Source organism: Tenrec ecaudatus, chromosome 16 (genome assembly GCF_050624435.1).
Source record: "Tenrec ecaudatus isolate mTenEca1 chromosome 16, mTenEca1.hap1, whole genome shotgun sequence".
Lineage (NCBI taxonomy): Eukaryota > Metazoa > Chordata > Mammalia > Afrosoricida > Tenrecidae > Tenrec > Tenrec ecaudatus.
The window spans coordinates 50,257,113-50,270,824 of NC_134545.1; the positions used below are offsets into that span (position 1 = coordinate 50,257,113).

The window sequence follows — 13,712 nt, forward strand, 5'->3', positions numbered from 1 at the left end:
CACTTTTGAATAATAATCACTATACTTGTATAGTAGTATATTTTTAATAAACACCACAATTTTGAGCTTAACAAAACAAAACTACTGGATGCTTCCTGCATGTACTTACGCTGCCACAGGAATTAGGTCCTCCATTGAAAAGGGAACAAGCCATCCTAACAATTTCCGCTTCAATCTTCCGGAGTCCAGGGAAGATATTTGCATGCAGTGGGTTACACCATGCAAAATCTCCATAAGCCTAAAAAAATCCAGCATGTATTACATGAAAGAACATTACACTACATAGGACAAAGAGCCATGCACCAAACAACAATGTCTAGGTATTAGAAATAACACTAGGAATTGGAAAAACAAAGAAAGCTCAGTTCCCTGACCAAATAGTGCAGCTGGCCATGCAAATGTGTTAACTCATAAAGCGGGAAGGGAGAGAGTATGCGTGTAGTTCACAACACAGCCGTGGACGGCTAAGAGAATCAGTTTGGCGTCTTAGGTTTGACTAGCACTCTTAGGTCAAATGACCTAACAGAGGCAAAAGGAGATGGTTCCGCTAGCTACTTTGTTGAGCTCTATTATAATTCAAGAGTATAATTCACGAAAAGAACTTACATAAGATGTAATGAACTGAGTATTTTTACGTGGCCTTTTGCCTTAGTTCTTTAGTAAAACAGCAGGGGGTGGGGATTTCCCTTAAGGCCGGGGAGGTTACCTTTCTTTCCCATAGAGTTCTTCCCCAAAGAGCTTGCTTTTATTGAGATGACGGAAATATCCTGGTTGAACTGTAAACACCTTAATGGTGTGATATTTTAGTCTGGCCCTGGCCTGAAATCTGCCAACTGATTGGGCGATTATACGCACCTTGCAGGGATTGGTCCACCAAGAGAAGATAGGTCAGTTGTGGTCCTGGAGGGAAGGCTGTGCCTTGACACTGACCAGCAGTTTGCATATATGTACACACCAAGGTTCACAAAGAGAGAAGAGGGAGAAGAAAGAGGGAGAGATGGTGCAGAGACTCCTCGAAGAGCTGAGACATGGGTCTCAGTAAGAAGCCTGGAGAGAACCCTGAGGCAGACCAAGTGTCAACAAGGCTGAGTCAGCATTTGACAGCAAAACCTGCCCCTGGGGATGCAGCCTAAAGACTCCAACAAACCTGCCCCACCGGCTATGGGGCAGTTAAGTAGTGTGGAGGCCAAAGGCAGGAAGGCCACCAGCAGAGAGGCCTGTCCCCAGGGAGCTGGGTTCTCCCGGAGGGGCGAGGGAGGGCTGAGAGAAAGGTCTGATGTCTTGCATGGCTGAGACCAGGTAGGGCACTATTGAGAAGTGCTAGGGGAGCTGTGCAGGTTTGGCCGGCAGCTTCCTGACCCTGACCCCCCAAGCTGTAGCCCATTCCTTCGTAACCCCTAACTGGAAGGACAGTTCTTGAGTTCTGTGACAGAGCTTTGCAACAGATTGCTGACCCAAATGTAGGAGGGAGGGAAGAGAGTTGAGGGGGAGGGAGAACGGTCAGTGTCAGAGGAGGAGTGTTACAGCAGCTTAGAAAAGGAAGAAAATTTAGTTAAAAGAAAATGGCACTTCTGCATGACCTTTTGGAAATACTCTCATCTTTGGTGAGCTCTGCGCCCTATGAACTGGTTTGCAGTGATGCGCACAAGTGCGTAACACAAAGCAGTCCCTGCTGGGCAGTGCAGCACTGGATTTGGGTACATGGTGCTCACAAACAGCCCGAGTCCTCGGGAAGAGTGTGCTGAGTGAATGTGGAGAGAATAACGGGATTCATCCCTCAGAACCAGGCGGATGTGGAAGAGGAAGAACAACAGAGTCAGAGCGAGATGTGTTCAGTAAAGAGATGAGGCACTTTAGCCAGTGTGGATCTATGGGTCTCCGAACATCAGGGACAGTCCTGCCCTGTCCTGTGGGGTCCTAGGAGTTGGAATGGGCCCGATGGCAGTGAGATGGGCTCCACACTGTACATAGTGAGAAGCTCCTGAAAAGTTTTGATGAATACAAAAGTTCTGATCAGCAAATCTATAATGCTTAGTACGGTGTGAGCAGCTTCAGGCCTAAGAAACAAAGGCATTCGGTTCATCTATATGACAAGAATTGACTTCAAAAGCAAGTTTGCTTGATTACCCCAAGAAGATGTGAGAGGCAATTGTCTTTGAGATTCAGCGACACAGCAAATAGGCTCACGATTCGGGGCCTTTTCTCTCCCCAGCAAACACGTTCCACCTTACCAGAAACATCCCCGGGGATGGCATTATCTACTCTAGGCACGGTGTCTAGGATCCAAACAAAAAACCAGAACTCACTGCCACTAAGCTGACTCATAGAACTGCCCCCGTGGGTTTCTGAGATGTAAATCGATATAGGAGTGGAAAGCCTTCTCTCTCTCCCGAGAAGCAGCTAGTAGTTCCGAGCTGCTGTTCCCAAGGTTAGCAGCCTGGCATGGAACCCACTTTGTACAGGCTGATGACATCTTTGGCATCTTGTGAGTCTGCCTCTGTGTGCGCAAAGAGAAACTTCCAAAGTGGTATGGTTTCATTTTCACCACAAATTTCTCTAAGTCACTGTGTCCAGTTAAAAAAGGAAGGGAGAACCCTAGAAGTATGTGCTGCAGAGGACAGCCCTAACCTACAGGTTGGGGAGAGGGGCCAGCCTGCCATGCCCACACAAAAGCAAACCAGGAAGGAAAAAAGAGAGAGCAAGGCTAGATCGCATACTGTCATACCCAGCCCTGAGGATGACATCCCTGCAAGGAGCTGCTGGGGCACAGAGAAGACTGAAGGACCGACAATAGCTTGAAACATGATGTCCCCTCGCTGGAGCCTACCACAACAAAGGACAATACTGTGGACACACGGCGGGGAGTGAGTTCAGCCTGACCACCCCCACAGTGGGGCGAACCAACATGGGAACATTACAGATCAGAAATGGACACAAAGCAAATCCACAAAGCCCCTGAGAGGTCCCAAATATAGACTTAAGACTAGGAGGGGCAGTTCCCTGAACCCCCAGAACAGATGGGGAGATAGTCATAAAGGTCAGTGGTTACAGTTGGAATTATATCTTCATTGTGGCGGTTTTTGCTAGTTTACTGCCCCTCTTGCTATTTAACCTTTTGTTTTCTTTTTTCTGTGTTATTGTTATTGTTTTGCCTACCAATATAAGATAGGCATAGGAAGTCAGCCAGAGGAGAAAGCAAGAGGGCTGATGGTTCTGGATGGATTTGAAGGCAGGAAGAGGCAGGGGAAAGGAGCAGTGAGCAAACAACTCGGGAATTAAGAACAGCAACAAAGGACGTAGAGACCCCAGTGGTGTTGGAATAACAACAATCTAGCTGAGAGGAATTATTAAGAGGCAGAAGAAGGGCAAGCATGATGGTGGGGCAGGAGGAAGGCAAAAGGAAACAGAGGAAAGATCTAGGAAGCAAAGATATGGTTAGAGATGTAAACATATGTGGGCACTTATGTAAATATATTCATTCATAAAAAGAGGTACGTATATTTATATGGCACTACATTGAGGAAGTGGACAGACTTAGGGCCTCTGCCCAAGCCCTCCCTCAATGCAAAAGCACTTTGTTCTAACAACCTGGTCTTCTGTGATACTCACCCTCCTGAAACAATCGCTGAAGACAAACTGGGTGAATAAGCAAATGTGGTGCAGAAAGCTGATGATGCCAGGCTATCAGAAGATATAGTGTCTGGGGTCTTACAGGCTTGAAGTTAAACAAGTACCCATCTTGCAGAGAAGCAACAAGCCCACATGGAAGAAGTACACCAGCCTGTGCGATCATGAGGTACTGAGAGAATCAGGTAATGAGGATAAGAAGACACCAAAACAAAACAAAAAATCCATACTGTTGAGAATGTGGGGGTCAGAGCAGAGACCCCAACCCATCAGTAGACAATAGGACATCCCCTCACGGAAGGGTCACAAGGAAGGGATGTGTCAACCAGGGTAAAGTATAGCACCCATGAAATACCCAATACTCCTTTGGTTCTTTGAGGTTTCCTCACCCCCTGCTACCAGCCCTGCTATCAATTCCTGCTAGACTGGAGCATGTACACCGGTACAGATAAGAGCTCAGGACATTCAGAATCCAAGTCAGTAAACCGCTCAGGAACAGATGTGGGAGCAGTCATACCCGGAAGGTAGGGGGAAAGTGGGGCAGCGGGCAGAGAGGAGGAAAGGGAGCAGATTTCAATGACTGACACGTAACAAACCCCATCCATGAGACAAACTACAGAAATGTGGGTGAAGGGAAACAGCAGTCAGTGCAAGATCTGAAAATACTAATAATTTATAATTTATCAAGGTCCATGAGAGTCGGAGGAGATGCAGGGAGGTTAAAAAGAGAAGCTGATATCAAGGGCTCAATAGAAAGTAAACGTTTAGAAAGTGTTGATGACATTATACATACCAACATGCTTGATATAACTGATGTATAGGTTGTTGTAAGAACTGTAAGAGCCCCCATAAAATGATATTTTTTATAAACGGAGGGAGAGCAAGGAGGTCAACTCAACCATCCGGGAGCACCCATCCCAGGTGATGTGTCCATCCCGTGCTGGGACTTACCTTAACAAGGAGCTCCGTGAGCTTCTGTTCCCCGTTGTACACACCTCCCGAGGCACGCCCTTCCTGCCAGGAGACATCTGTGGAGTAAGGGAAGGCCACCAGGTCAGTACACAGGGACCTTTGGGACGACTTTTGGGGTCTAGTTTGATACAGTCAGGAATCATCCCTCTGAATATAAAAGAACAAGACCACATTGGAGTGGGATTCCAGGGGTTCTCTTGTGTTACATCAGAAAGAAAACATCATCCAGAAATTACTTACAATGCAAAAAAAAAAAAAAGAACAATCTTCCGTTTTTTCCCAGTGGCTGCTGGGAAAGTCATCGAGAGCCCTTAATCCAGCCTCACCCGCCTTTGAAAAGCACAGGTATTTTCTTGGTCCATGTGACTATTCTGTCAGCTGTGCCTCGGCTTGCTTCTCCTCTCCTTCCCATCCAGGTGTTGGGAGGTGGGGCAGCTGTTAGAACAGTTGGCAGAGAAAATAACCAAAAAGACGTACTGCCACTGAGTCAATTCTGACTCATAGTGACCCTACTGGACAGCACAAACATTGCCCCTGTGGGTTTGCAAGACGGTAACTCTTACCTCTTAAGGGGAGTACAAAATGCCATCTTTCTACTGACCTTGCGGTGAGCTGGGTCAGAGGCAAGGAACAGAGCCCAAGTCTAGACAAACGATGATGAGAGAGAATGACTATCCAGCACCCTGGACTCGGCCTCCACCCTTCAGCCGAGCCGGACCTCACGCCATCGCCACTGGCTGCTGGCATCAAGGGAGGCCTTGGTGGGGCAAACAGTTTAAAGCTCTTGCCTTCTGGCTGAACGTTGGCAGTGTGATCCCACCCAGAGGTGGTGAGCAAGGCCTGGCAACCAACTTCCCAGCAATGGCAGCTTGGGAAAGCCCCACGGAGCACAGACTATTCCACACAGGTGAAGTCACAGAGGTCGCTTTCTCACCCCCCGCCCCCCCCCCCACTGGCTGGTGGCTTTCCATCTTGTTCTGTGCTGGAGCTTACCCCCACCATAGGCTGCAACCCTGCAGATCTGGGGCACGGTCAGCGCTGCATAAAGCTCAGAGGCACAGTTCCCAGAGGAACACAGCCGGTGGCCAGAAGTGTCACTTCCTGCCCACAGTGCTCGCTCCCAACTTACTACTTCAGATCCACAAACCTAGTGATGTGGGGGCCGTGGGTCCTTCTGCTGCAACCATGTCAAATCGTATGGAAACCGGGTAACAAGAAGCCTAGTACAGCAACACACCGTCATGGAGTGAACGGCTTCACATGGCTCTTCCACCCAAGTCTCTGCAATTCCCACCGGTGACTGGGTGGCACTGTGCACGTAGGGCGAGTGTCACACCAATAGAGGGGACTGGTCAGTTGGAGTACTACCACCCCTCTCTGCTGTAAGGATGAGTTATCTGTGAGGCAGAAGCAGAGAGACAAATCCCTGGACCCCTGGAAAGGGAGCACATTTGAGATCTCCATCTGAGCGGGAGGAGCCAGAGGTTGAGACCAGGAGACCCTGAGACAGAACAGAGGGACAACTCCAAAACTTTGAGACTGTGAGGCTGAGTAAGACAGAGGCGCCAGACTGCTTGGCTGAAAGGTGAGAATCAAATAGAGACCTGGCAGTGGCCGAGGAGAGGTGTGGATATGGGCAAAATAAAAGAGATATTCTGTGGTAATTTGTTAATACTGCTCATATCCCCCCTAATTTGTGAGTGCTATCTGTGAGTTCTGTGTGGCCACTGCAATGAATTTGGGAACTCAGCACAGGAGTGCTGTCGGCTGCACTGCGGGTTTCAGAAGAAGGTACAGAAGAACAGAAGGAAGTGGCCTGGCTGACCCCTGTCTCACAACAACAGGAAAGCCAAAGGAGGGCAGACAGGGCCGTCCTGTGCCATTGACCGAGCACACACTGAAAAGCGTCCCGGGCCAGAGACCGCACAAAGGCCTCCGCTCGCTGGCAGGATGACAGCAGTTTGGACAGCAAATCCACAAACAGATCCCTGACCTACACCTCAGTCTAGAAAGCACTGGCAGGCTGTGAGCTCACTCTCACACTGTCCCCAGGGGACACTGCTCAGCACCGAAGCCATCTTCAACCAGGGGTGCCACCAGTCTTTTACAAACAGGAAGAGCCCACTGCTGTTGGGTTAATTCCACTCAAGAGGAACTTGATGGGCAGAATAGGACTGACCCTACCCGGTTTCCAAGGCTCTCAGTCTTTATGGAGTCAGACTGCTTCATCATTCCTCCTAGGCGCAGGCCGGGGCTTCTAACCACGGACCTGCCATTGAACAGCCCAGTGCTAGCTTTGAGGGAGAAGCAGGAAGACAGATCCCTGGACTCCTGGAAGGGGAGCATATTGAGACCTGTCAGAGCTGACGAGACCAATGCTCAACTCACAGCACCAACAAGTTTCCAAGGGACTTGGTCCATGATGTCATTTTTTGTCCTTTGATTAGCACTACAGAATGTGGCAATGGCCAATTCCTTAAGGAAAGCAACATTTGGGAGCAACCAGCCCTCTCAATCACAGGACCTTGCAATACACAGGCTTTAGGGGGACACCCCTAGGTTTACACCACGAATATGGACGCTTCAGTAAGTTCAAGTTTATTGTGCCAACCTGGCTGTAAACACATAAGGAGTATATTGCAGGGCAGAGAGACAAATGGCTCAGTGAGCCTCGCCTTTTGAGTTCTCAGGTCTCTTGCTTTGTGGTGGCTGGACCAGGGAGCAGCGGCCTTAGCCAGTTCCCTGCTTGCGCTGGCAAGACTCACTTCCTGCAAGACAGCCCCAAGGAGAAGCCGCATGAACCTACCCGATGCATGCGGCCCTGGGTGCTGGAGCAGCCGTGTGGAGACCCCTGCCAGCACTGGGATGCTTACATGTTCTTTGATTTGGTTTTCCTCGTGCAGTCGGAGTCAGCGTGCGTGTTTTGTGAGATGGAGGAGGACTTTGTGGACTGGTGTCCAACATATGCATTAATGTTAGACTTGTGCGTTTGGGCAGCACTGGGTTGGGTTGTTTTTTGATGTGCACTTAACTTTTATATAAAACTCTCTCTTATACGTGAGTTTCTGTGGATTCGTTTCTCAAAAAGTACCCAATCTAACACAATACTCTAGACTCTATCTAATTCTGTACCACCCAAAGCACACCAACTAGGAATGGAAAATGTATTTGTCGAAATCCAATGTGGCAACCCTGACTGGACCCTCGAACCAAACCACACTCACTGCTACTGAGCCTATTCTTTGCACAGAGTCAAACTGCCCCAGGGATTTCCAAGGTTGGTCACCTTGCGAGTTGGCAGCCTCATCTTTCTCCCAGGGAGCGGCTGTTGAGTTTGAGCTGCTGACCTTGTGATGACTAACTCATAAGTTACTATACTGAGACCCTAGAGTAGAAAAATGAGCACTAGTGATGGAAACACGGGGAGACTTTGTAGAGAACTTGTAATTTTGCATGACTTTGTATGAGAAACTGTAAATTGTAGTATTTTACCAATAGTAATCTCTCCGTTTTCACACTTGTGAAATGTGTCAGTGTTCTCTGAGTGGCTTCAAAACTTCAAGGTAAAAAGAAATCAAAAGTTAATGAATTTTTTAAAAAGATAATTGAATTGTTCCATAAACTTTCTCAAGCCCTTTCACATAAAGATATTACATATAAGGAGAAATTGGGTGAAGGGTCTATGAGAACTCTGGACCATTTTGCAACTTTCCTATACATCTAAAATAATCTCAAATTAGAATGATTTGAAAAAAGTATTTTAAGTGTGATCTTAAATTGTAATAAAAGGTGTCTGTGATAAAAATCATTATAACATTTATAAAGCACTTACTGGATGCAACATATTTACACACAGGATTTCACTTACTCCTTTATAATATCCTTTAAGAAAAGTATGATTATTCTGGCCTCCATTATAGAGACATAGAAATGGATACATACAGAAGTTATGTAACTCATCCAAGGTCATACTTTTGAAGTGAGTCTAGGCTAATCCAATGGGCTGTATTTTAATCACTAAGCTAGTCGGTTTATTTACCCTTCCCATACGTGCATACCCATAACCTTAATAACATTCTGGTAGCAGAATATCAAAAGTGTTGCGACTGGGGCTCTGGTTCATGCATGCGTGTGTTTATTCCACACAGTATGAGTTTAAGCCTGTCTCTGGGATCAGTAGATGCCTGCATACAAGTCCTCTCCATAATGTACTGGTCTCACTAGGGTGCCGTTAAAATGTTCCAGTCCCAACAGTGGCTTGCCAGGGGAACTACAGGCCCCTCTCTAACATTCAAAGCAGAGGGTCGGCTCCGAAAATAGTGGTGACTGCTCCTTGTGTTCCTAAGCAACGAGCAAAGGGGTCCCTGGAGGTGGAGAGGGTTACTCCATGTGCTGCTAAGCACAGGTGAGCAGTTCAGACTCACCAGTTCCTCTAATGAGGGAAGATGAGGCTGCCTGATTCTGTCAAGATGTGAAAGTCTCAGAACCCAAAGGACCAGTTCTGCTCTATCCTATTGGGTCACGGACACTTCAAATGCATTCAATGGCAGTGGGATTGTCAGGGGTGAGCATGGGGAAAGCTGGGCAGCTTCCTCAGACGTGACTCAGAGACACCTAAACAAGGCACCACTCTTCACAAACTTTCTCTAAGGACAGGGATGATCATGAGGGGCTTCCTAGGTTTAAAGAAAACGTAGTGCTGCACTGGTAGTAAAGGACCAGGAAAGCTTTTACCAGGAATATCCCTCATCCTAACGACGTGCCTGCTCATTCGTCAAGGGAGCAAAGTTGTCCCCGCAGAGTTTTGTTAGAAACCCTTAGCCCGCCCTTCAGACCTTGTCCCTTCAGACTTCGTTTGGCTGTGAGGTCTCAGAGAACACTGCAGAGGAGCACAGCCGGAGGCCCTCGAGGAGGCCAAGCTGTGAAAGAGACCCGGACAAACCGGTCTCCCACGGGCTCCTTCAGGGCAGGGCTGGGGAGAGGGGGCGCCACACTCAGAAGGGGACAGCCACCGGGAATCGGGGCAAGTGCTCAAAGCAGACACAGCACCGGGGTAAGGGCCCAAGGGCCCGCGCACAGCGAGCACCTACCCATCGCGCTGTACTCCTTGAGCTGCTCCAGCACTGCGGCCGCACTCAGACCCTGGGCCGGCAGGGCTCTCACATACTCCTTGTCCACTTTCAGGAAGGACATGTTCCTATTAACATCACTCTTGACCTTGTCCAGTTTCTCTTGGATCTACAAAGACAAGAAAGGATGTGAAGGAGCCGGGAGGGCAGAGGGTGGTGAGAAGAAGAGCCAGTATGATATCCAGCAAGGACTCAATGGGCACCGGCCTGAGGATCCACAGCTAGGAGAGTATCTTCTTCGTGGACAGCGGTGGCACTCTGCTGACCATTCACTGAGTTCTCGCATGTGCAATGATAGCCCCTCACACATCTGAAAAGCCAACGTCGTCCTCTGAGGTTGAAGAGGCACTCCATTCCCTAATAGGCCTCCCTCCACCACTCTGACATCAGCGCTGACACTGGGCGTGGTTCTGCTGAAGGCAGGCCTTCTGGGAGGGCAGTGTTTGGACCCTACACTTGCCCTGGCAGCAGCTACAGCAATGGAAGGAGAGCCACCAATGGCACCAGCAATCAGGCCAAGCTACAGCATCCCGTGCAAGTGAGAAGGGGCTCCTTTGGTGCCACGAATTAGGGGACCATGCACATCTCCCCACGTACCAAATAAGAATGGCCAGGAGGACTGCATTACATCTCAAACTGTTCACAGCTTGTTCTGTTTGACGCTAACGTGCGTAGAGGCACGAAGGTCCTTTCTGCTTTGGCATGTGTCTGCCATGGCTCTTTAGTTAACATCCTCCTAGCCATAGCTTCAGAGGCATTTTCTTTCACTCACTGACTCACACACCAAATATGAGCAGCTACAGGTAAGTACTGCTGAGTTCAGGTAACAATGCTCAACTGACTTTTATTCAGGGAGCAGGAGGAGGGGCTTGCTAAAAGGGACAGCCTCAGTCTAGCGTCTGCAGTTGCTGTGAGTCCACCTTGCTGGAGCTGTGCAAAGCCTGACAGCCCCAAGCCTGAGCAGGACAGAAGTTTGGGCTGGTGGTACATGCCCTGCCCAGACACCCACAAGTAGATGTTTGTCAGGAAGTGTTGGGCTGCAGTTTCCTTGCTGCATCCCTCAGGGCTTCCAATCCCAGCCAGGCTCTCCTCAGGACTGCTGGGAGAGCTCCAGGTGCTCACAGAGCCAGAGCAGCTTGCTCAAAGTTACTTTGATTAATGTGTACCCAGTATATACAAAAATGCATACTAGACATACTACAGTGTTCGCACAACATCCAAAAGAGTCTAAATCATATGACATCATTTTATCACCAAAAGCATAGCGGACATTGACGCATACCCGTACTAAGCCACAGATTCCCATGGAGCTGTCTGTCAGCGAGGAGGACAGAAAGGAGGAAAAGCACTAGAGCAGGGTAAGGGGGTAGAAGGACAGCAGCTGCTCTTTGTGATCAAAGATGTGCCGGGTCGGTGTGGAGTTTGCCTTACATGTAAGAGTTTATACCTATTACAGTGATTGTTCTCAGCAATATATTGACAAATGTTTGAAGTACGAGACCTCATTCTAAACTAGTTGAATGGTCTCATTGCCCACCCTGGATGATTAGAATACAGACAGATATGGCTCTCAGGGAAATCTGCACAGGAGGATATGCTAGGGGAATAGTTGCAAAGTTGTGAATAAAGGATGTGTATGTATACATGGCATGACATTATATTAACATGAAACACATAAAAATGATAATGAGCTGTGTTAGAGAGCACAGCACTACACATCTCGACTCCAATCCTTGCCCATGTCTACACCAACCTACCCAATTCTAGCTTCCTAATAGAACGGATCTCAAAGTGAAATCCTTAATTTGTCTATGAATTTCCATCTTTCCTACTAAAACATCAGTATCACACCAGGAAACACATGGTGATGCCAGCGTCCAGAGTATCCGGTAGTAAATGGGCACTCAGTAAATGTGCCGAACAAATGAGTATGAGTGCATAAGAGAAACACAGACACACAGATACACACACACACACACACACACACACACCACTAAATGACTTAGAATCTGCTTCTGAAAAATGAAGGGTAATTACATAGCCCCTCAGGCCCCTCTAATTCTGGTACTTTACAGATTTAACAATGGGTCTGGAACCCAAGCCTTCATTTGTCTCAAAAGCTGGATGTTCCTATCATTGACTGTACACCTCCATGATAGGATCGCTGAAGACAAATGGGTGCATAAGCAAATGTGGTGAAGAAAGCTGATGGTGCCCGGCTATCAAAAGAGATAATGTCTGGGGTCTTAAAGGCTTGAAGGTGAAAAAGCGGCCATCTAGCTCAGAAGCAAAAAAGCCCACATGGAAGAAGCACACCGGCCAGTGCGATCACGAGGTGCCAAGGGACCAGGTATAAGGCATCATGCAAAAAAAACAACAACGATATAAGTGTGTGTATATATGTGTATATGTATATGTATATATATGTACCATATTAAATGAAGGGGGAAGTGCAGACCCAAGGCCCAAGTGTCGGCCAATGGAGATACCCTCATAGAGGCGTTTAGCAGAGGAGATGGGTTAATTAGGGTGCGAGGTAGTACCGATGAAGAACACAGCTTTCCCCCAGATCCTGAATGCTTCCTCTCCCCAACTACCATGGTCCGAATTCTACCTTGCAGGCCTGGATAGGACAGAGGCTGTACACTGGTACATATGAGGGCTGGAGGTACAGGGAATCCAGGGTGGATGATACCTTCAGGACCAAGGGTGTGAGGGACGATGCTGGGAGAGTGGAGGGTGAGTAGGTTGGAAGGGGGGAACTGATTATAAGGATCCACATGTGACCTCTTCCCTGGGAGAGGGACAGCAGAAAAGGGGGGAAGGGAGACTCCGGATAGGGCAAGATATGACAAAATAACTAGGTATAAATTACCAAGGGCACATGAGGGAGGGGGGAAAGGGGAGGGAGGAGGAAAAAAAGAGGACCTGATGCAAGGGGCTTAAGTGGAGAGCAAATGCTTTGAGAATGATTGGGGCAGGGAATGTATGGATGTGCTTTATACAGTTGATGTATGTATATGTATGGATGGTGATAAGAGTTGTATGGGTCCCTAATAAAATGTAAAAAAAGAAAAGAGGAGAAAAAAATGATTAGGGCAGGGACTGTATAGATGTGCTTTATACAATTGATGTATGTATATGTATGAACTGTGATAAGAATTGTATGAGCCCCTAATAAATTGTTAAAATTAAAAAAAAAATTTTTTTAAAGATAAAAAAAAAAGAAAATGATTAGGGCAAAGAATGTACAGATGTGTTTTATACAATTGATGTATGTATATGTATGGATTGTGATAAGAGTTGTATGAGCCCCTAATAAAATGTTTTTTAATTAAAAAATTTTTTTAAAAAGCTGGATGTTCCTATATTGTCTATGAGGAGGGTCAGAAGAGAAACATGAGAAATCTGACATCTTTTGCCGTATGGTCAATCCTCTGTAAGACCTCCTGTGACCCTGGACTCTCCCAGACTAATGGGAATTTATTTCTAGGACTTAAAGTGACTCGGGATGTAAATACAAGGGGACTTCAAATTGTTTGTGGAAAAAATGATCCTATAGCTCTTATCCATTTTCTCACTAATATTTGGAAAGCTTTTAGTAGAAGTCTACTCATTCTCATTCCCCTTCTCTGCTCGAGTTATCACTTCGACTTCTCTCTCAGAAAACCAGCCTGGCCGCATGCGTTTGGGGAAGGTAGCACAATGGTCTGCCTGCATGGGTCTGAGTGTGGCCAGGAAAGGGAACTGGGATTCTCACTGAGAGCTAGCTCTTGGGCAGGGGCAAAAGAAGTCCAGAGAGAATGGAGGAAAGTCCAGGGGCAGGCAGGCTTCATGTGCCAAAGGCACACCCTGTTGATCTTCATCTGCCATAAAGACAAAAACAACAGGGTACAAAGGTGGCTATCTTACCGTCAAGGGAAGGTGGAGGGTGGAGGGTGGAGGGGACCCAGCGCAGATAGGTACAAAGACCAAGAGACTCAC

General features: G+C 47.6%; 1 protein-coding gene across 1 annotated transcript in view; it reads right to left on the minus strand.

The window, feature by feature from the left end:
* Positions 1 to 13,712, minus strand: part of LOC142429063 (sphingosine-1-phosphate lyase 1-like) — a 51,961-nt gene that overhangs the window by 17,758 nt on the left and 20,491 nt on the right. Inside the window, exons 4-6 of the mRNA XM_075534045.1 lie at positions 9,690 to 9,837; positions 4,579 to 4,655; positions 110 to 238 (exon numbers count right to left, since the gene is read on the minus strand). Coding sequence (XP_075390160.1) covers positions 110 to 238; positions 4,579 to 4,655; positions 9,690 to 9,837 — 354 coding nt within the window. The remainder of the gene's footprint in view (positions 1 to 109; positions 239 to 4,578; positions 4,656 to 9,689; positions 9,838 to 13,712) is intronic.